General features: G+C 41.2%; 1 protein-coding gene across 5 annotated transcripts in view; it reads right to left on the bottom strand.

Annotated features, from left to right (window-relative positions):
• PTPRG (protein tyrosine phosphatase receptor type G) overlaps positions 1-24172 on the bottom strand; it is an 871997-nt gene that overhangs the window by 312064 nt on the left and 535761 nt on the right. For all 5 annotated transcript variants that reach the window (XM_060239418.1, XM_060239420.1, XM_060239419.1 and 2 more), the window contains exon 5: positions 3385-3480. In XM_060239418.1, coding sequence (XP_060095401.1) covers positions 3385-3480 — 96 coding nt within the window. The remainder of the gene's footprint in view (positions 1-3384; positions 3481-24172) is intronic.

Below are 24172 nucleotides of genomic sequence, written 5' to 3'. Positions count from 1 at the left end.
TTGTCCTTCATCTCTGCATGCCTACTGAATATGTTTCTTCTATGAAACATGGAGTAAATACAGAACTTAATGGTTTGGTTTAATGAACCAAGACTATGTACAATACACTGACCATCTTCAAAAATAGGGTTGAGGCTCGATCTACTACACTTGTAGCAGGTGAAGTGATAGAACATTGGTACAGCCCAAATTTCACTTGCTATAGCATTAAAAATCAGGAACTTTTTTTTAAAAAAAGAGTAGTCTTTTAAAAATGTGGTCTCCAACCTACAATCTGAAACCATAGTCCAGGGGTGTCAAACTTGCAGTTCAGAGGCTGAATCAGGCCCCAAGAGGGCTCCTGTCAGGCCCCCAAGCAACTGGCTGTCATCTGCTTCCTTCTCCCTATAGCTTGCTTCCTTCTGCATGACAGCTTGCTTTGCAAGGCTTGCTCAATTGAAAAGGCGCATCAGAGCAAAACCTCTATTTTCTCCATTGGCTGAGACTCCTCCCTTGGAGAGGAAGGGGGGAGGAATAGCTTGCTTTGCCAGGCTCTCTCAATTGCACAGCAGAGTTACTGAGCCAAGCCTCTCTTCCTTCTATTGGCTGAGGCTCCCCCCGTCCCCTGGGGAAGGAGGGAAAGAGTCACAGCTTCCTTTGCCTAGTTCCCTGGATCCCATGGGAGAAATACAAAGAAAGCATATTTAAGACAAACGAGTGCTAATGTTTTAAGCATGTTTTAAGGGGTTTTTTTTAAAATGTATTTGTGTTTGTCTGTGTTCTTTATAAAATCTATATCTCTGCTACCTAATCTTACATACGTACGCACACAGCCCAGCCCAACCCGACATGGCCCGGCCCAACAAGGTGTCATTTATGTCAGATCTGGCCCTCATAACAAATGAGTTCGACACCCCTGCCATAGTCTGTTCTTTTACCTCAAGATTCTTCTCATTCTGCTTCATATGCAAACCAGAGGATAATTTTAGTTAAACAGGAGTTAGTTTAACAATATATATATATACACACACACACACACACACACACACTCATTCTCCTGATCTCATATGTGCTAGATATAATTGTTCACACAAAAATGCACAAATAATGGTGGTGTGCTAGAAATTTGCATTACAATTAAACCACAAGCCTCAGATTTCATAAGAAACCCTTACATTATGGAAAATTATAGTTAGAAAAGCAAACATTATAAACATTATAAAGAAGAGAGGACTCTCCTTGGTTCGGTCACTTGATACAGACAGATTCTCATGGTTATGAGAGGACATTTAAATATTAATTAAGGGGACTTCAAAGACCAGTGGACTCATGCCTAGCTAAGGGATCAAACTTGATGCACAAATGACCATAAAAACACTATTCCACTGTGTATTTTTGAAGAAACATTCCTTATTTTAAATAAAGGAAAACTTCCAGTAATAAAATAAATGGCATATACTGCAGGAGATAGTGTGGCAAAAGATAACAGCATGTACTGCCTTCAGGTGATTCATGCTGTGCATTCCTTAGTCACCTGATAAAAAGCTTTGCCTCTCCCTTTAAATAAAAATTATTCTTTGGCAGCATTATAAATGCCTACCCACGTACTGTATATACTGTGGAGGCCACTTTCACACAGCACAATATTTTCACCTTTCCTTCACTATCCATGACCTAATTAATTTGGCCAATTATCTTCCTGGCTGTTAAAATGCTCAGTTTAATGTCAAGTGGTTTATTTTTAATAGCATCTGGTCCAAATGAATTAAAAAAAAATTATTAAAGCCACATTTTTGAGCTGGAAAGTCAGGTCTGCTCTCCTGACAAAAGGCAGAAAGCAGTCCATGTGTAACCTCAGCATTTCCTTGCTTTAAAATTACTGAACAAAAACAATGTTGCAGTCCCAGGGAAGTCTGCACTCTAAATCCCTTGAAAAAAGTGAATATTTTCCCATCTACTGCTGCAGGCTTTGACAGCCCACAATGTGTGTGTAAAATGGCATCAAGTTGCAGTCAACTTGCAGTGACCCCGTAGGGTTTTCAAAGCAAGAGACTAACAGAGGTGGTTTGCCATTGCCTTCCTTTCCACAGGGACCCTGGACTTACTTGGTGGTCTCCCATCCAAGTACTGACCAGGGCAACCCCTACTTAGCTTCCAAGATCTGATGAGACTGGGCTAGCCTGGGCAATCCAGTTTGGGGCACCAGTCTACAATAAAGTCATTGAAATATGTCCTCTCATTGGCTTTTCCACACTGATAGAAAGCTCTTGCCAAAGCCCAAGAACCTTTAAAAAAATTAGCTTTGGGCTGTCATGGTTGCTCGATCTGACCAGAGTGGAGTTGCTCTATAATGCAACACTAGGCAGAGTGTCTAAGCCCATTGACTTCAATTTGGGAGGGTGTAACTCTGTTTAGGACTGCACTGGAAATATAGTAAGCATTTATTGCTACACTGAGATAAATTTTTCCCACCCCATTTAGCTATTAAGATAGTACAGTCTACACACACGCCCACACAGACATGTAACAACAACAAAAAATGCTAAAAGACTAGCAATTTCCCCAACATTTGAAACCTGCTATGCTGCAAGGCTCAGCTTGTGTGTATGTACTTGTGACAGGTTACTGGAATAAGGCTGGACCATTGCTTTCACCTCAATTTATCCTTTTACTCCGAAAAGGAAAACCATTTCTCCAATATAATGAGACAAAGAAGCTGAACACCACTTCAATTTGACTTGACCTGTCAGCCATCATAAGCAGCGGCCCCTGCAAAGTACTGCAAGTCCTCAGGTGTGCTGAACCTGCAAATGAGCTAACGGGAACATTCGCATCCCTGCAAAATGCAGTTTATAAAAAAAAGAGGGCTCCATAAATCCACTGAGTTGGAAAACTTGATTTCCTTGAGAAATTTAGTTTCCACAACAATTTATAATAAGATGCTGCTACAGAAAAAGAAGGAAGGAAGGAAGGACAGGAGAACTGACTGAAGGTATTGATGGATATGCTGGCAAGATGCTTCTGAATTTAAAGTTCTCCTCCAGCCTAACTGGCCTGTTAATATTCCAAGAACCTGAGCAACGTACTTCAGTAGCAAGGTAAGTTCTATGATAAATGTGTTCTCCAATCTGTGCACCAGTCAAGTAGCTATAAAAATCAGAATAATTCATGCAAAAATTTTCATTACGTTTCTAAACACACTTATTTACATTTTAAATCACACCACAGACAAGGTGAAATATCCTTCATTTAGACAGGTGCGAATGGGAAAACAGATGCATCCATTAAGCCAGAAACAATTCCATGAATAATTATCACAATAATAGTACAAATAAAATCAACAACAACAACAACGAGATTTTGCTTCCTCTTAACTGAAGGAGTTCAGGCCATTGTCTAACTTACTTGAAAGAACACAGCCATGGCGCCTATTATTCTTTTCTCTTGGATAGCTGTCCCAAAGCTGTCAAAGTCATCAGGATTGTAGAAATAAATCTGCATCTGTGGGAAATAGAAGGACAATGTCATGTGGAGAAATAAAGAAACAGGACTTTTAGCAAAGCTCTGGTATCCAATCAAATGTTCAGAGCCTGGCAAAAAAAACCCATGCAAAGCCAGTTTGGTGTAGGGGCTAGGAGCACAAACTCAAATCTGGGAAAAATTGGGTTTGATTCCCAAGTCTCACCAGTCCCCTGATTGTAAGGCCGTGTGTAATGAAGGATATGAACAGCCACCCTTGTCCAATAGGGTTGCCAATAGGGGCAGGGGATCCCTGGTTTGTAGGCCCTCCCCCCCACTTCAGGGTCATCAGAAAGTGGGGGGGGGATGTCTGTTGGGCACTCATTATTCCCTATGGAGACCGATTCCAATAGGGTATAATGGAGAATTGATCTACAGGTATCTGGGGCTTTGTTTTTTTAGATAGAGGCACCACATTTTCAGCATAGCATCCAGTGCCTCTCCCTAAAATACTCTTCAAGTATCAAAAAGATTGGAACAGGGGATCAAATGTTATGAGCCCCAAAAGAAGGTGTCCCTATCCTTCATTATTTCCAAAGGAGGGAAAGTGTGTGGTCCCTTTAAATGTGATAACCTTTAAGTTCAATTATGCTTGTCACAACCTTGCTCCTGGCTCCACCCCCAAAGTCCCCAGATATTTCTTGAATTGGACTTGGCAACCCTACCCCCATTGATAACATCACTGAGTCACATGGGGGGGGTGCCCAATTCAGCAACCCCAGAAGGCTTTCACCCTAGGCAATGCCTAGTTTGCCTAGTGGCAGGGCCAGCCATGCTTATTCCTGAAGAAGTTTCATTTTGATTCAGTCAGAGAGTAAAAAGGTTAGTGAACATATGAACATATGAAGCTGCCTTATACTGAATCAGACCTTTGGTCCATCAAAGTCAGTATTGTCTTCTCAGACTGGCAGCAGCTCTCCAGTGGTTCACCAATACTGGCCTAAGAATTGTATAACACAAGTTGAGAAAACATTTCATTCAACAATTCAGTAACTGTTGCCTTCAGACCTGGTTTTCAGCCAAAGCACCTAGCTAAGAGCTTGAAACTTATTAGAATGGGTTTATGACTTTCCCTTCATAAAGAAAATCCCTTCTAATTCCCTCCTTAGCGTTAGGAATTTTGAAATAGGTCCCAATTTCTGAATTCTATTTTACTCTCTCTTCCCACCCCCACCCCCTGCCCTATCTGGCAGTTTAACTGTCTGCTTCCACTACTGATCTCCCCTGCATTTTCTGATTGGTTGGTTTACTACCAAGTGGTGATTGGTAAGTAGGAGCATTCCTGGATGGTGTACATGACTTTGATTGTCACACCCATCACTAATCTCCACTCATTTTGCCCTGATAAAATGGGGACCCTCAGAGCAGGGCCTCTGCAAAAGATGGGCCTTGTTAGATTCTTTGGCCTGGGCTGTTAGTGTAGCAGACCTATATATAAAAAAAAATTTAAACTATCAAAATAAAGTTCAGGACTATCAGAAGGCAATTTGATACTTTTACCTTTTTAAAAATTACTGTGCACCTGAAATACCACAGCGAACACAAGGATCACAAACATCTAATTATCAAGTCTCCAGAAGCAGTTTAACATCACATTTCTTATTTCAGTCCCTTTGATTGCCTACAAAAAAGAGCCACAATCAGAGAATAACGATGGCATATATGGGCAAAAAAGCAGCCATGCACCATAGCTGTTGGGAAACCATATCACTGAGCTATTGTGATGTATTGCTTCACAAATATGAAAGCTATCAAGGAACTGTTTAACTCCATCTGCTTTCCTGCAGGAGCCATCCTAATTTATTAACAGAAATGCACTGCAAATTAGGGCCACGCACACTGGCAGCAACATGCAGATGGCCTTCTGTGCTGTATAACCAACACCTGTGCATCAACTGTTCCTACATTTACAAATCCTTGGAGTGCTGGCAGCACCTGCAGTTCAATATCATTCCTCTATTCACAGGGGAGGCTACTTTTTCCAGCACTCTGAACAGAGAGACTACATAATCATTACTGATATTTTTCAAAAAGAGGAACTATGCTGGCCATGCCATGAAAACACAGTAAACAAGGGCTTTTTTGAGCAGGAACGCAGTTCTGACTGGCTTGGCATCAAGGGGTGTGGCTTAATATGCAAATTAGTTCCTGCTGGGATTTTTCTACAAAAAAAAGCCCTGAAGTACATATGGACATATGAAGCTGCCTTATACTGAATCAGACCCTTGGTCCATCAAAGTCAGTATTGTCTACTCAGACTGGCAGCGGTTCTCCAGGGTCTCAAGCTGAGGTTTTTCACACCTATTTGCCTGGACCCTTTTTTGGAGATGCCAGGGATTGAACCTGGGACCTTCTGCTTACCAAGCAGATGCTCTACCACTGAGCCACCGTCCCTCCCTAAGTAAACTGATAGCGTGGGTTGGTTGATGGACCCTGGTTTGAGAATCAATAGAAATGGGAATTACTCCTTCCTTTCAGTGGTAAAGGCCCTTAAGACAAAAAAGTTCTTTCATATTTAGGTATTACAGTTCCATCTCACAGGGTTGCCAGATCTGTGTTGGAAAATACCTGGAGGCTTTGGGGATGGAACTAAGAGAGGGTGGGGTTTGGGGAGGGAAGGGACCTCAGCATGGTACATTGCCATAGAGTCCCCCCTTCAAAGCAGGGGAGCTGATCTCTGCCAGCTGGAGATCAGTTGTAAAAGTAGGAGATCTCTAGGTCCCACCTGGAGGTTGGCAACTCTGCATGTACCTCAGCATGGTACATTGCCATAGAGTCCCCCCTTCTCCAGGGGAGCTGATCTCTGCCAGCTGGAAATCAGTTGTAAAAGTAGGAGATCTCTAGGTCCCACCTGGAGGTTGGCAACTCTACCCTCTCACCTAATTAAAACATTCTTTCTATTATAAGTTGTACCTGAATCGATGTTCCTTGGGCAGAAAAGCATTTGCTTTTCAAATGTGAGACAGACACCCCTCCATTTGTAAGAACAAAACCCTCCAAAAGCCTTCCTCAGAAAGAACTAGGTTTACTAGGTCTCAGGATTTGGACATGAGTCAGGCTTTGGGGTTTTATTCTTTGTGTGGCAGACTGAAATCACTTAGCTCACACACTTTATGACTTCTTTGAAGACTGCTATGCATCCTTGATGGTAACTTTTGAAATGCACGAAAAGGAAGAAGTATGGAGTTTGCAACCTTTCCCAATGCTGATTTCTGTCTTGACTCATCATTAGAATATTCCCATTAGCAGCCTTTTTCATACAAGGAACGCAAAGGATCAGTGTGTGGATAGCGGAAAAGCATTACACCTATTGGCTCTGCCATCTGACCTTTGTGTGACCAGACCTTCTGAAAAGAGCATATATCTAAAAGAGCCAGAGAATGTGCTGTGTGATTTCCCACTCTGCCGATTCTACACATTTGTCATATGAAAAGGGTCAAATAAGAGATGGGTTCATGTAACTTCAAAGTCTCTAGGTCACAGTATCCATTTGCAAGGACGTTTCTAGGACTGTTAAAATACTTTTTCAGGACAATCCTAATATTTCAAATCTCAAAAGCAATGCATTTAATGGATTTACATTTTATTTTTAAAAACCTGTCTAATGTTAACCAGCCCTGCATTGGGTCCCATGCCAGTCTACAATCATGAAGATGAGAAATATCCATAATTCTGACAATGAAAACAACAATAATCACAATTTGGAAAACAGCACTAACAAGAAACTGCTAGATAGCCAAAAATTCTAGCTGCAAGATATGTTTTGGGCCATCTTTACATCTCCTTTACATCTAGAGAATTTACCAGAGAGTACATTTGCCTGGCAAAGCTGTGGTAAACAGATTGAGAATACGTTTTAAATGTTTTGTCTTCATATTCCCAAGCTCATAGATCCCTGGCAATGTCTTACAAACTAATGGCCTCCAGGTTTGGATAACTCTTGATTCATAAATGAAATTCAACAAGATATGTTTACACAGTGATGTTAAAATTAAAACAATTTGGATTTTTTAGCTAGGATTGCTTAAATCTATTTACTTAAACCGGATTAAAAAACCAAAGAAAAGTAAAGAAAAAAAAAACAAAGAAAAGAGATCTTACATCTCTTTTGCAGAAACCTAAAACCCAACATTTCATAAATAAGCATCTTAATATTTTACCATCATAGCATACTATGCTGGAAGGCCACATCAAACAGACTTAGTATTTTTATCTAGGGTGCTAAATAAATTTTGGAACATCTTCATCTATAAAAATTTAATCAAATTAATTTTTGCAATACAGTTTTGGGTAAATGTGAAGGGTTTTGTCACAATAGACATGGACACAGATCCAGTGTTTTAAAATTTATATCTCCCATATTTTGGACCGTATGGCTTTCTGAGCAGTGGCCAAACAAGGATATCCACTAGTACATCCTCCCAAAGCATAAGAAAGTAAGAAGAGTCCTACTGGATCAGACCAAGAATCTAATAAAATCCAATATTCTGTCTCTAGCAGTGGCCAACCAGATGCCTCTTGGAAGCCTACAAGCAGCGCATTGGTAGCAGATCTTACCTTACTGTATGTACACAACATATAGTATTCAAAGGCATACTGTCTCTGACCATTGCATCATGTTTTACAGTCACAAATAGGTTTATCCACATTTTTTTTAAAAAAAATCTAAACTTGAGGTCACCACTATATCCCATGGTAGGGAATTCTGTATGTTAACTAAGAGTTCTGTGAAACAGTAATTCCATTTGATTGGCTTTATCCTACTGCTGATGAATTTTATTGTGTGATCCCCTTTCTAAGCAAAGGTTTCTATTATGCCCCCCTTTGGTCATTCATGTGATGGTGGTAGTAGAAAGTGCCGGCTGTCAAGTCACATATGACTTATGACTACCCCGTGAGGTTTTCCAGGCAAGAGGCATACAGAGATGTTTTGCCATTGCCTGCTTCCATGTCATGATTCTGGTATTCCTTGCTGGTCTCTCAGCCAAATAATAGTGTGAGACAAATCTGCTTAGTTTCCAAGCTCTGGTGAATCTGGGCTAGCCTTGGCTATCCAAGGCAGATCGAGTTATCCATGCTTTGAATGAAAAGGGGTTGATAATGTCAATGAGCTGTCCACCAAATCTGCCAGTATCTAACTAGTCCTTGCCACCTTGGATCCCACTAGAATAGAGATACACACATAGGAAGTTAGGATTTTTTGTGTGCTCTACTATGCAATACGATGAAGAAAGCTGTCAAGAAGAAAACTGATTCATTTGAAAATGAGAGTTTTATAGATACCATAGCCAGCAGAAGATTTGGCCCAGAGTCACCAAGTGAACCTCATACGGCTGAGTAGAGACTTAAACCCAGGTTTGCTGGATCACAATCTGACACTCTAACCACAATACTATACTGGATATCTTTGGGGGTTTCTACTATTTATGGCCCCAGCCCAGCAAAATTAATTTTTACCACTGATCAGAAACATGGGAGCCATGGATTTTATAATTTTTATTGATTTTAACTACAAAGAGAAAAGGCACAAGCGTAGATACATTAAAGAAAGAAAGGGGTGGATACAAAGTGGGAAAAACAGAAACAAAGAGAAATGCAAATATGTCAGTTACAATTTCGCCTCCAAGTAAAATACCCAATTCTTTCTACCTGCAAGTATGCGGTGCTCCCCATATATTTTACCATATTTATCTTTCGTTATAGATTTTTTACTAAACTATTACTTAAAATACAAGTCTAAACAATTCTTCAGCACATATAAGTATAAAAGAGTCAGAGCCGTCTTAACACAGAACTGGCTGGCTAAGCTTAACCCTATTGAAAGCACAGACTAACTTGTTAGTTTAACAATATCATCATTAGAATAAGCATATGAAACAAATATATTTATCCTTCAAGTTAACTGAATTCAAACAGAAAGAAAGAGAAAAAAACTGATTAAAAATGTCATAGAACATAGGGAGAAAAATAAAAATAAACTAAAGATAAGACATAAAAGTTTATCTGTCTCAGTATAGACAGTTTCTCCAAACAAACATACTAAGAGCAGATCTACCAGATTACTAAATAATAGTGCTGTCTGCCTTCTTAACAACTGATCCAAATTAACTATTTATTTATATAACATTTTTGCCAAACTTTTCAATCCTTAAGATCTCACTTGACCTTTTAAAAATCACATATCAGTTCTTATAAAAAATTCCATATCTAATTACCCACATAGGGAACAACAGTTCAAAGACCCTTCTTCCTGAAAGATTTCCACGTCTTGATTTTTTGCTGCTTAACTCAACCATGTTGAAAATATAGACTAGCTTATTAGTTTAACAATGTCGTCATTAAAATGAGCCTAAAAAACAAATATCTTTATCTGCTAAGAGCAAATCTACCAAATTACAAGATAATTATGTTGTCTACCTTTTTAAAAGTTAATCCAAGTTAACTATTTATTTACATAAAGTTCTTTTTTAATCCTTTAGCTCTTATATCCATATTACTCTAGAAGAAACAGCTTAATATAACCCAAAAATCTCACTTAGTCTTTTAAGATCGCATATCAGTTCTTATTGAGAGTTCCATATCCGACTACCCACACAGAGAGACAATTTAAAAACCCTTCTTCCTGAAAAATTTCCACATCTTGATTTTTTGGCTGAGGTGCACCTTCTCTCTCCTTAATGCAGTCATTCCTCTCGGTAAAAGTAGGAAGGATTCCATGCCATTTGTTCCTCTCGAAAAAACTTCAATCAGTCTCGATTTCCAGTCTTTCTTTTAAACTGCGGCATAAGGTTCCATTCTGGTTTTCTTTTGTCCGTTTCCCAGGGATCACTCTCCCTTTCCAATTCCACAAATGTCACCAGAATCTCTTTAACACTACTCATGTAGATTTGAGATTTCACTAGTTTTCAGCATGAAAGCTCCCGTTTGTTTTTTAATCAACTCTGTTAATGAACCAAGATCCTGCTTCAGAGAAATTATGCTACGTAATATAAAACATTTCGCTTGGTAATGCCATTTTTCTGTCTATTAATCTATTAATCTCAGTCTATTAATCCAAGTTGAATAGTAACTCAGTCTGCCTCTCCAAATCTCCTCCAGCTGTGATTTTGGATGTTATCATTTCAGTTGTAATCAGACGACAAAGACAAATCTCTCTAGAATATATCTCGTTTTTGTTCAGACCATACTGCAGTCAGATAATAGCTTTTTAAACACATATCCAATTATAATCCGGGTCGATTTAGGTATCTGTATTCAGTCTAATTCACATTGTTGCCAAAGCTCAAAGTTGTGCTTTTAACTTTTTGAAGCCTCATTCACAGGGAAAGTGGGGGTGGAATCCACTTCTTTCCCTTCCTTTGAACTGACCCGTTTGTTGTTATGTTAAACGACCCATTAGCCAGTGATATTGAAAGCACACTTACTTGCCAAGTAGAATTGTCATGCTTGAGGTAGGAAAGCAATACATCAGAAGCTTATTGAGAGAAAGGAGAGCAAGCAGTCGGGCGTTCACCTCTTTCTGCTGTGTTAGCTATCATGGTGGTGAAGCTTCGGGGCAAACAAGAAAGACAGGAACAGCTGCCACTATGCCCCCCGCTTCTTGCAAAAGTCCCATGCTGAAAGAAAACCCCTTCAGAGTCTCCAACCACCTGATTCAGAGGAGCCGCTGGAGAGACGATCTGCGGACCCCTGCTGAGCTCAAGGCGACATAACCCAGAAAACAGAAACATGGGGGTCATGATTGAAGATTGAAGCCTAGCTCCTCATTCACAAGTGGCTGTCCCATAGTGAGAAGTTTTAGGGTAGCGTTCTTATTCCCCAGGCTTGGGTGAGGGATCCCCTGCTTTTTGGGGCTTCTGCCCACCATCAGTGAACTGACCAGCTTGGGGAGACACAATGACACCACAATGAAGACATATCATCAAGTCTGGGACAAAGCCCAGTAACACTCTGCTTTTTAGGCAAAACTATATGGTTTAAGGGAAATTTTGCCACAGATGCCCCAACATGAAGACATCACTTCTGCATAATGTCGCTGCACTGGGCATGTCACATGATGTCCTTGCCCCCTCCAAGAACACCTCCCAAATTCCCCCACCGGCATAAAGGCAGGACCTGGCAACCCCTTTTTTTGGGGGGGGGGACTGATGTGCCAAAACTCAGAATGTCTGCCTACCCACTTTAATTACACATGTATAAAGAACATACTACAAAGATCTCCTATGTTATCGTCTATTCTCTCCTCACAAGGAAACAACCCATTAAGGTTGCCCAGAAGAATCATACTGCTTCAAGAAGTAGTAAAGCAAAAAGGTATTATGTTTGTGCTTGGTTTCCTACCATCAAATGTTTCTTATTTAGCATGAACAAAAATATCCTTGCGGAATCAGGAATTCCAGAGTGTTTGAGGGACCAAGAAGGAGCAATTTAATTTACCTTCCCTATGTTCCAAGAAGTCTCATAGAATTTAGATTTTAGAACAGTGGATTTTCCAATGCATAGAAGAACTAGACTGCACAGAAAACAGTTAAGTTGGCTGTTAGAGAGCCAGAATATTTTGGGGGCAGGGGGAGAATATGGGGCTAAAGAATCCAAGTACAGAAAAAGTTAAGAAAATACTCAGAATGATTTGCTTTGATTCAGTGGAGCTAACTATTGAACAGGCTAATCTTTAATTATTATTACCTCTCTCGGCTGCAGTGTGAGAAGGAATTATTCTCAGCCGCCATTTCCAGCTGGATGTGAAATCTCTTACTCGGAACCAAATTGCATGCAAAGCCTCCCTATCCATGTAACTAATTTCTTTGCGAAGTTTTAAGCATGGCAAAATAGTTAGGGAATTCAGAGTTTTATCGCAGTGCATTTGATTACTTGTAGCTGGGGGAACAAACAAACAAATAAAAATGCCAACATGACTTTGCAACCATTTCCAAAAATGAATTTAAGGGAGCAAAAAAACAACACTCAAAATGGCTGGCTGAATTAGAGTTCTTGGTCTTTTGGGTCACAATACCATATGGAGTTAGGCATGCTGATTTCAGAGCTTAACTCTGAATTGGATGGAGCATTATCTGTATTGTGAGTGATACAGTCCTAAATTCAGGAAAAACAAAATCTTTCATTATCTAAGTGAAAACATAAATGTGCTACTTTGTAATGATTCCTTTAAATGTAAACAAAAAGAAATAAGGAAAGGGTTTCTTTCCCACATCTTGGGCAGAACCCTTATCTTTCTCGAAGGCACTGGGAAGTTCAAAACAAATGGTAGGAAAATGTCAAAATTGCCAGCTTCAACTAGCCTGTCATATGGAAACCAAATTTATAGCATAGTATCTGGTGCCTCTCCTCAAATCCCTCCCCAAGTTTTAAAAAAACTACACCAGGGGTTCCAGTTTTATAGCCCCAAAAGAAGGTTCCCTTGTCCTCCATGATTTCCAATGGAAGGAAGGCATTTAAAAGGTAAGATGTCCCTTTAAATGTGATGGCCAGAACTGCCTTCAGCATTCAATTGTGCTTGTCACAACCTTGTGCCTGGCTCCACCCCCAGATATTTCTTGAGTCAGACCTGGCAACCCTAGGCCACCTGTTTAGTTTAGTATGCATAAGGTTACATGTTCAATCCCAGGCATCTTCAGTTACAACAGACCTCAGCCAGGAGGCTGAGAAAGACCTTATCTGAAATCTTGGAGCTGCTGTCTATTGGAGCAGATATTAATGAACTAGATGGACCAAGGTCTGCTGAGATATAATGCAGCTTTACATATTCATAATTTCACCAATACATGCAGAAGGCTTGGTTAATTGTATGGTTCAGTTGTCTTTGGTTCAGTCGCCTTATGATTCACAGTGTAATAAACCAGGGTTAACAACTAGGGGTGTGCATTCGGTTCGGCTGAACCGAATAGCCCTCCAAATACCCCGATTCGGAAGTATATGGCGTCGTATACTTCCGAATCCAATTTACAAGCATACTTCCAAATCAATATTCAGAAGTATACGGAAGTTCATAGAAAAGGCGGGAAAGGAACTTCTGCAGCCTCAGGGAAGCTGTTTGCCTCCTTTCCCGCCTTTGGAAGCCTTTTCCTGCCTCTCCCATAGCCTTCCTGGGATCAGGGAGGGAGGGGAAGGGGAGCCCCAGCAGCCAATCCAAAGCATGCATTTCCAAAATGCATTGCAAATGCATGCTTTGCAGGGCTGTTGTGTAGTTGATGGCTGGGCTAATCCCCCAGCCATCAGCAACATTGTTGTTATTTTGTTTACTTGGGTATCCAAGTAAACACTGTGCTCTGGCCAATCACAGAGCAGTGGTATTTTTTGAAACTATTCTGTGTAGGACCAGAGAACCTTTTTAAGGAGTCTGCCTGGCTGGACTCCATTCCATTGCTGCTGTGTTGGTGTGAGAGAGAGATTGTGCTGCACTGGCCCTTGGCCTTAGCTGCTGCTGCTCTCTCTCAGCCTTTCCTGACCTGCCTGGAGAAGAGAAGACATCTAAGGGAAGACAGTCTTGGGGTTCTTGTTTTTATTTTAGTTAGGATAAAAGTAAAAGGACTTTTTAAGACTCAGAGTCCCTTTACTTATCCAGATTTGGGTGGGTGGGTACTGGGTAGCTTATTTTGGGCTAGGGGGTTCTGCTGGGGGTGGAGGCCTGGGTGGGGGGGGGGGTTGCCAATTTGCCTATATCTTACTTTAGTGAGAGGATTTTTAAAAGTGCAGGGTCCTTTTACTTTTCCTGATTTGGGTGGCTTGGATTTCTTGGGGTTAGGGTGAAGGTTTTTTGGGGGGGAGGGGTTGGTAAAGTTCCTGTTTTTTTACTGTTTTAAAAGGATTCTGTGTTTGATTTGTTGCTGCTGTGTTGTGCTGCTGTTGTTCCCTTTCTCTTCTGGTTCTTTTGGGAGGGGCTGTTTGGCCTAATTTTTATTGTTAAAAAGGTCACTTTTTAACAATTGAGTTTGTTGGCTTTTTCTCAGTTGGATTTGTTTGGATCTGTTGCTGTTGGTTTTGCATGCTTCCTGTCCTGTTGTCCCTTTTCCTGGTTCTGGGTTTTTTTTTTGGGGGGGGGGGGGGTTAAAAGTTAAGTTTCTTTCTGTCACATTTTGGGGGTTTTTTAATGACCTCTGGTTTGTTTGAGGGGGTTGGTGTGTGGGCTGTGTGGGGTGGATCACTTTCATGTTTTTATAGAGTTATTTTTGGAGTCTGAGGGTGCTTTTGGTTTGGCTAGGGCCACTAAACAGGCTGCCCCACTAATAAGGGTGTTTTTAGGGATTGTGTTTTGTGAAATATAAAAAAAAAATTAATCCAGTTTAGGGCTTTATCTTTTTTCAAAATTCAACTAGGCCAGATAGGAGCAATTTAAATTTTTTTTTAGGTTTCTAATAAAAGACAGCATGACTACTAGGCCACCCCCTCTGGCCAGAGCCACTTTCCCCACAGCAATTATAGTGGAGGAAGTGGCTAATTGGGCTTTCCCCAGCATTGGTGGCAACGAGACTTTTGGGGAGCCCAAAGACAGGGACCCCCTGGCCCAATCTTTTTGGGACTTAGGGGGTTCATAGGGGAGAGTCCTCTGCAGGTCCCCTGCAAATTTGGGGGCTCTCCCTCAAACCCCCTCCCCTCCAAGCGGCTTCCAATATACCCTATTTTGCCATTGATTTCAATGGCCCATAAGGCATAATAGGCCGTATATTCGGAAATAGCAGTCTATCTCCCGTATATACGGCTATTCTGATTACTGGTATTCAGAAATATATGGTATTCCGAATATTTTGGCCCCGTATATTTCTGAATCTGATTATTTCCAATTTTTTTTTTTGCACACCCCTATTAACAACAGGACAACACAGGTGCTCAGGGCCAATTTTATTGAAATGGTATATTTAGTCAAACTGCTGCTGGCATGTAGGTGGATGGAGACATGTCAAACTACACATTCCCAGTTTATTCCACTCTCCTATGCTACCCTGATATTCACATAGTGAAAAACATCATTAGAAACAGTGTGATAAAAATGTCAAAACTAGGATCCCAGAGACCCATGTTCAAATTTCCACTCTGCCACAGATGCTTGGTGGATAACTTTAAGAAATTCACCTGCTGTTAGCCAAACCTGCCACACAGGGTTGCTACTGTAAAGATAAAATGGAGGAAGGGGAGAGTGATGTTGTAAGTAAGCTGCTTTGGGTCCCCACTGAGGAGAAAAGTGAGGTATAACTATCTAAACAAATAATCCCTTGCAAGAGTTTGCAAAAGCAGAGAGCCAGTATAGTGGAGCGATTGTTTTATTAATTAAAATACTTTTAGTTTTGCAGTGGTGGACTAGGAATGGAGAGTCCTGAGTTCAAACCCAGCCTCCTACCATGAAACTCACTGGGTGACTTTAGTCCAGTGACACTCTCAGAACAACCCTGTGAGATAGGTTAGGCTACCACACTGGGTTGTTATGAGGGGAAAATAGAGGCAGGAGAGCCATGTATCCAACCCTAAACTCCAAAGAGAAAGGGTGGAACCCATATACAAAGCTATAGAGTGCTTAAAACACACAGGAAAGCTAATGTTCAACACTTGGATTCAGTACTAAAAAAGCTGTACGTTGCATTCATTTCTGTTTCCATAATATAAAGCTAACTGCATCAGTGTTTGTGCTTTCCATAATATGAAACTTTTCTCCCCCAAAATTGCTTTGTACTCAGTAACAACCATATGATTCACCATAAAATGAAGTCTGGAAAATCGTTTTGGATAAATGGAACTATAAATTCAATAGAATTTCCATGACAACATAGATTGCAACACCGTGCCACAAGTAAAACCTTATAAATCATTCAAAACCAACAAGAAATCTGCAATAAGTCTTCTATTTGAAAACACAGAAGAGCTGTGAATTATAGTTCATGGTTATTCTCACTAGAAATTTACATTTTCACTTCTTTTGCTTTTAGAGGTTTTGTACATCTTACAAACATCCAAATTTAAATAACAAAATAAATGAGAGTGTTGTGGTACTTCAAAGACTTAACAAATGTGGTATATGGTGTCATATGCTTTCATGAACTGAAACCCATACTGCCTGATGAGTAAAGGTACTCACAGAAATTAAACTGACCATACAGAATCTAGACTTCAGAGCTTTGTTTTTTCCAGTTAACTTCCTTGAAACATACTTTAAAGCCCTAGTCAAAAGCACAGCCTCTGTTCAAGAGAATAAATAGACACAAATCAGTCATAACAAAAGGAAGCACTCAGAAATTGGGTGGGAGGGTCAAAATCTTTCCCTGCCTCATTTAGCTTCATTTTAAAAGTAACCTTTTATTATTATTTTTTTAAATCTGCCCTGACTCCTGGGGGGTGTAGTGCAGGAGATAAAGCAAACAAAATTCTGAAGACTAGCGCATGCTACAGCCTCATCTTTTTCTAGACCAATTGTTGGATATACTTAAACCTTCCCAATGCATAGTTCTAGTGCTTTGCAGACACAGAGAGACTTTCCTGCCAAGAAACAAATATTATTGTGTATGCCAAGCCCACAAAGAATATTGGCTTTTTGAGGAAAACCAGTTCACAGCATATTCCAAGATGCTGCAAGTGCTTTCAAAACTCAACACTCTAGCATTTAGGAAGGAGGCAAAGAGTTTCACGAGCACCCGGGAGTCACAGCAGCCAACCAGACTTGTTTTCCTGTTCAGGGGAAAATGCTCAGGTTTCTTTGAATTCTTTATTCTTATTAAATGCCAAGTCTTGCTCAGCTTTTCTTTGAAGGACACACCTTTTCCTAAAATGTCAAAAAGAGGAAAAATGTTTACTAGAAGGTAGCCACTCCAAGACTTCAGTGACATGTCATAGAACGCTCAGAACACAACTACCAGGACTGTAATGTCCCCCTTTGGCTGTGGGTTCCCAGGTTAAGGTACTTGCTCAGGCACTCATGCTCAGGTTTATTCAGCAGAGACAAGCTGGCTCACAATACCGAAAGTTTATTTGCAAGGAAAGGGAAAGGAAAAGGAAAGGCCCCCTGTGCAAGCACCAGTTGTTTCTGACTCTGGGGTGAAGTTGCTTTCACAGTGTTTTCACAGCAGACTTTTTACGGGATGGTTTGCCATTGCCTTCCCCAGTCATCTACACTTTGCCCCCACCAAGCTGGATACTCATTTTACTGACCTTGGAAGGATGGAAGGCTGAGTCAACCTCGAGCCGGCTACCTGAAAACCCAGCTTCCACCGGGGATCGAACTCAGATCATGAGCAGAGCTTAGGACTGCAATACTGCAGCTTTAACACTCTGTGCCACTGGGCTCCTTTATTTGCAAGGAGACAACTCCAAAAACCAACCACTTCAGCTAGCATACAGAATAGGACACTGAAACAAGAGCACCACACAATAGGACCAAACTAAATCACTTAGATATGAGGAGCAGACGGTTCCATATAGGGTTGCCAGGTCTGTATTGGAAAATACCTGGAGACTTTAAGGGTGGATCCAGGAGAGGGTTTTGAGGAGGGGAGGGGCCTCAGCATGGTACAATTCCATAGAGCCCACCCTTCAAAGCAGCCATTTTCTCCAGGGGAGCTGATCTCTCAGCTGGAGATCAGTTGTAAAAGCGGGAGATCATCAGGCCCCACCTGGAGGCTGGCAACCCCACTACATATACGTATGCAATAAATATACCACAGGGATCCAAACATGAGGACCCATGGGGCTCCTTCCCTCCCATGGAGTTTTTCAAGAGTCCATCTGCCTGGGGTATTTGGGGTTTTGAAAAATATTGCAAGGGAGTGAGTGAGACGGAAACCTCTCCTGAGCACTATAGTCCTGAGTAGAACTGGGCTCCATGTCATGTTTAAACCAACAGAAATCCCGAGGTAAAAAGGCATTAGTGTCCTTAGGTGCTTCCCAGGGTTGTTGTATCATCTAGTTGTGCCCTTAGTTAAACCCTTTATAAACTCCTGGAGGCAGGGGAGGCTCTAGCCTTTTCCTAAAAGAGTGATTTCAAAGGCTGTCAAAATTCTCTTTTACACAGAATGAGCGAAATATATTTTAATATTACCTACATCTCTAGTTTTGTGGCTGAGACCTCAGAAGGCCATCAGTTCAATGTAACTAATTTGAATTTCAAGACATCACATACATTTTCTGTTTTCTCAGTTCATTCACTATCCTCAGGATAGACTTGCATGAAAGATAACAGCTTTCACTGTGCAAAGTGTTGAATTGTCTAAAAACATGAAAAGAAAGGGCATAATAGAAAGGCAGCAAAAGTAACCATAATATAGTGGCATGTATTCTACCACCCCATTTTTTCCACCCAAAACACAAAGCACAACCTTTTAAAGACAGTTTGTGGCCTGGAAGATCTAAATAGTTAAAGATAGTACGTGGTTTGGAAGATCTAGAAATCTGATAACCTCTACTTTCTGCAATTGTGCTATAAAATTTGTGTCACCCAAATCAAAATGGATGAGACGGACTACCAGCAATGGCCCAGCAAATGCTGCACAATTTTGAGATGGGTGCATGGAAAGGTTGGTGCATACTTCATACCTCTGCCCTGAAGCAATGCCAAATCCTCTTTATCACTCTAAGAATTTCCATAGTCTCTATGGTCTTTACCACAGAGAATGGGGATATTCTTAGAGCTTTGAAGTAAATGTTGCCTGCCCCTGAAACTCCATCTTCTCCAGGCAGCATGTCAAAAATCTCCCCACATTTGCATGTGCCAGTGACAACCCTAGATTCAAGCCTTGTACAGTATATGGCGATGTTTGGCTACCACTGTACCACATAGAAATATTATTCAAATTTTAAATGGACTATGAGCTCATGCCCACAAAACTCCAGCACGATTACTGTCTGCTGAAGTGCAGATTGTATGAGCAATTATAAAGAAACAAGTCTGTGGGCATTATTCATTTTCAATGTTAGATTGCACTGGTCATTGCATCCCCCCTCTTTGTATCTGACAAAATAACCATTTCAGTTCTGATAGGACAATAATCCAAAAGGCAGACAAAGTGTCTCGAATAAATAATGTAATGGGTCAAAATGTAATTGAATTCTATGTGTGCAGTTTTGTTGGCTATTTCAGGGCTGTGATAAAAACAAAAAACACAGTGAAACATGCTGTTGATCTGGATTTGGTCCTTTTATCTGCGTTAAAAAAGCATAGCTGGTTTTAAAACATCGGCTAGCAGTAGCAATGTTTTCTTACAAGAGGGAGGCTGTTCAACAATAACCTCCAAAGGAAATGAGAAGTCATAACTGCTGCTGAAGGATTAACATTTCCAAGTAAGTTTTCTTTAATGACCCCACAGTAGCATAACAAGGAATCTCTGGCTAACAGCACATGAACTGGAAAAGCAGGCTTGCCCCCTTCATCCCCAATATTACCCATCCAAAGGATTCCCAAAATATTTTCCCTTCTTCTTAGATGGTGGCAGAAACTGCTGTCAAGCGGCAGCTGAGATAGGAGTTTGGGGGCTAGCCCTTCAATGGGTTGCCTTCTTTCTCCAAGGCTGGGGATAGAGGATTGTGCTAGGAGAGTATGCATCCTCTAGACACCCCTTAATATGTGGGGTCCCTCAGGGGGCACTTCTCTCCCCAATGTTGTTTAACATTGCACCCCCCTCACCAGCTGGTGTGGGGGGTTGGGCTTGGGTTCAATCAATACACTGATGACACCCAGCTGTAATTGTTACTGGATGGCTACCCGGATACCACCCCCACAAAATCTGGCCATGAGTCTGGAGGCTGTGGTTGGATGGCTGAAACTGAATCCAGCCAAGATGGAGGTTTTGGGGGTGGGGTGGGGGCTTCGGGATTGGGGCATACATTGCCACTGTTGATGAGGAACTGCTGACACCAGAGCAGTTCAGGCCCAAGTCTTGACATTCTTTCATCTGTGCCAAGCCCGGCAATTGGCCCCTTTCCTGTCACGTCCTGACCTAGCCGTGGTAAACCATACAACAGTCACTTCCAGGCTAGACTACTGTAACTCATTCTATACCAGCCTACCTTGGAGACTGACCCAGAAGCTCCAACTGGTCCGGAATGCAGCAGTGCAAGTCCTGACAGGAATGCCATGGATGGCACATATACAACCTGTGCTGCACCATTTACACTGGCTCCCAGGGGAGCACTGAGTCAAGTTTAAGTTTTTGGTATTGACCTACAAGGCCTTGAGCAGTCAGGGACCAACGTACCTATGTGGCCAGTTCTGGCCTCAACCTGGTGAAACTCTCTGCTGGACTTTATGCAATTCTGCAGGGCCTGTAAGGCAGAGATTTTCCACCAGGCTTTTGGTTGAGGACAGTAACAGTTACCATCTTATCTGGCACCTTACTCCACGCTCTTAGGTGTGTTTTGCCTCCTCCCCCTGCATGTGAAGTAGCTGGCAGTCTGGACTGGGATTAATTATTGCCACCTGATTTTAAAATGTTTTTAAATTACTGACTGTTTTATTTGTTTTCTTATAGAAACAATAAAATCAAAAGAGTTTCCGGCTCAACATTAGGAAGAACTTCCTGACCATTAGAGTGATTCCTCAGTGGAACAGGCATTCTTGGGAGGTGGTAGGCTCTCCTTCCTTGGAGGTTTTTAAACAGAGGCTAGATGGCCATCTGACAGCAATGAAGACCCTGTGGATTTAGGGAGAGGTGTTTGTGAGTTTCCTGCATTGTGCCTGGGGTTGGACTAGATGACCCTAGAGGTCCCTTCCAACTCTATGATTCTATGACTTGTACATTGCTCAGAGCCCTGAAGTAGCAGGGATTGGACAATTCATAAATGCAGCTGCTGCTGCTACTACTACTACTAATACTGGTGTAGTGATGATGCATGCAGTAAAGAATTTCTAAGCATTACACCTTCCTTATCCTGTCAGGAAAAAGGCCTTTTAAAAACCTCTGCTTAAGGGGTGCAGCAGCTTAAGTCAGCCCAAAGAAGACCCTGAACCAATAACTGGAAAACCAACTGCTTGTGTTTTGGCAGCATTTCATTCACTAAAGGCAACAGTAACATTTGTGGCTATAAGCCCTATTCACAAGTTATCAGGAACTGTACATCTCATACCTGTTTCTAAGAAAGAGCCAATGTGTGTTCACTTTGCAATTGAAACTAGGGATCAGTAACCAAGCTCAGCTATACAAGAATTGAGTGTGGCATGAGAATTAATTAATTCATGTATTTTAAAAGATCAAGTGTATGCTGAATATGGATTTTATATCCATTCACTGTAATTTATGAACCAAGCTTAAGTTTCAGCTATAAAAGCCATACCTTTGCAGGGTGGTGGGATGGAGGGTGGACTTAGCACAAAGCTACATGAATTCTTCTTGTGGCAGATCTGACAAAGTCATCAGGTCAGACAGACAAAAAAAAACCCTCTGTAAATTTGGCCTTTTGTCAACAATTGAACTACAACTATGATTGAATCATAAAGGAAATGCTTACTCTATGCTTATGTTCACATGATTAAGGCAACATTCAACTCAGTTGCCCTCTACTTGATGGCAGTCATTCATCATCAGTATATTGAAAATTACTTTCTAGGGGATACTTACTCTGTATGTGAACAGAAACTTTTTACACAGATTTGTCTGTCAATTGTACAGTATTTTCACAAGCCTCCCTTCCCTGAAGAAATTTCACATTAAAGAGGATCTATACACTATATATTTCTTAGCCTTTATGGGGCTCTGTTTCCCCAAGAAAATGACATGGTGTTCTTCGAATGCATTTTTTTACACTTTCACAACAAATTCATCCAGTTATAACAATAGGGTTGCCAAGTCCCCCGCAGCAACCCTATTTCCCTCTCATAGAGAACACCAGAGAGTTTTCCTGGAAGCTCCTAGAGTGGCCGGCGCATGACATCACTGGCGCGATGACATCACTTGCGAGTGATGTCATCGTGCTGGCGATGTCGGGATGGGATCCCCCAGCTGGCCCCCTGCAGGCCAGCAGGTTAGGGACCTCCAGGGTGGGAGAATCCTTGCCCTGCCCGGGAGCTCGGTAGCCCTATATAACAAACAAAAGCCCTGAGGTGGATAGCCCAGGCTAGCCCCATCTCATCAGATCTCATTAGCTAAGGAGGGTTGGTCCTGGCTAGTATTTGGATGGGAAACCTCCAAGGAATACCATGGTCATGATGCAGAGGCAGGCAACAGCAAACCACCTCTTAACATCTCGTCTTGAAAACCCTACGGGGTTCTCAAACGTCAGCTGTGACTTGACGGCATTTTCTAACACTGTAACAAACAAAACATGGTTGAGTCATGAAGAGAACAAGACTCACAAATCCCCAGGCTCATGTACTTCCCCCTTCTATGGAGATCCACTATTAACTGAGAAGCTGCTGTTTGATACAATGTCTGAACTGGGCGATGTATTATTTTTCTTCTTGCTTACAAGTCCAAATTCCAAGCAGTAAGTTGCATTTAGGCTAAACTTTCCAATGACAAAGCAGAAACTTTTCATCCTCCCCCATCCCAATACATCCCACTGATCTTCACAAAATGCTATTTCTTGGAAAAGATGAGCCTGAGGAATAACGTGAGATGAGTCTGCAGCAGGAAAGGGGAATTGGCATAAATTGCCAATTTCTTCAGGATCCAACCAATTGTCTGAATTGATCTAGTGTGTTACACACAAACAAAAACTCAGCCAAACCCTATAGGGAAGAGATTTTTATTGGTTTCAGAAGGAGTATTCCATAGTAAATGGTTTAGGGTTGTGGGATATACTCTGCTGTGTCCCAAGCAGAATGATCACACTGGAAAAGAAAATATGATGAAAATATTTTCCTGCAGCATTCTAGTTCATGAAATGACATGACTTCATGGAGAGTTCATTACAGATATATGTGGTATAAATTATGGCCTTGGCGCAACATTTGCAGACTGCTGAGTTACCACCATAATCTAAGCCACATACATCGATGATGAAATCTCCATGCAAAGCCACGCCATTTCATGGACTGATGAATTAGAATGCTGCAGGAAACTCCCCCAAAGTTAGCTCCATAGAGAAATTCTGCACTAGATCATCAGCTGGAAAAGTCAGTACAGCTCATTTGTGGGAGCCAAACGTCACAAGGATCAGAAAGTACTATTGTCCTTCTCATAAATATTTCAATTTTAATTTCTTAACATTTAAAATTAGTCAAGGTGTACTTTATCTGAAAAAACCCAACACTAAAAGTCTAAAAAACAACCAACCAATCAAACAAAAAACAATCCAACATAAAAGCTCTCAGAGTGAGCATTCTCAGCTCTTTCCCACAAGTCATTTCCATCCCAATCCTGAATATATGCTAAGTGCAAGCTTCCTCATTCACAAAGCAGCATTTCTCATATAGGATGTCTGCCTTGTATACCCTTTACAAAAATTACACAGTTGTTGTAGTGTGTATTAGCTATACTATGAGCAGGGATGAGCACAAATGGGCTCATGAACTAAAGTTTGTAACAGATTTTGGCTGGTTTGTGAATCACAAATTGAAGTTTGTGGCTAGTCAACTGTCATGAACTTTCCACAAACTTTCAAGCAGTTTGTGGTGGTTTATGAATGGACAGTTTCCCATAGACTGTCTTTGCTCAAACAAAATGTTTACCAGACATCAAAACAATAAAGCTGCTTCAATGCAAGAGAGAGGTGGAATTCTCCAGCCTTCGAGACACCAACAGGC

Source organism: Heteronotia binoei, chromosome 5 (assembly GCF_032191835.1).
Source record: "Heteronotia binoei isolate CCM8104 ecotype False Entrance Well chromosome 5, APGP_CSIRO_Hbin_v1, whole genome shotgun sequence".
Classification (NCBI taxonomy): domain Eukaryota; kingdom Metazoa; phylum Chordata; class Lepidosauria; order Squamata; family Gekkonidae; genus Heteronotia; species Heteronotia binoei.
This window is presented reverse-complemented; position numbering and strand designations above follow the sequence as displayed.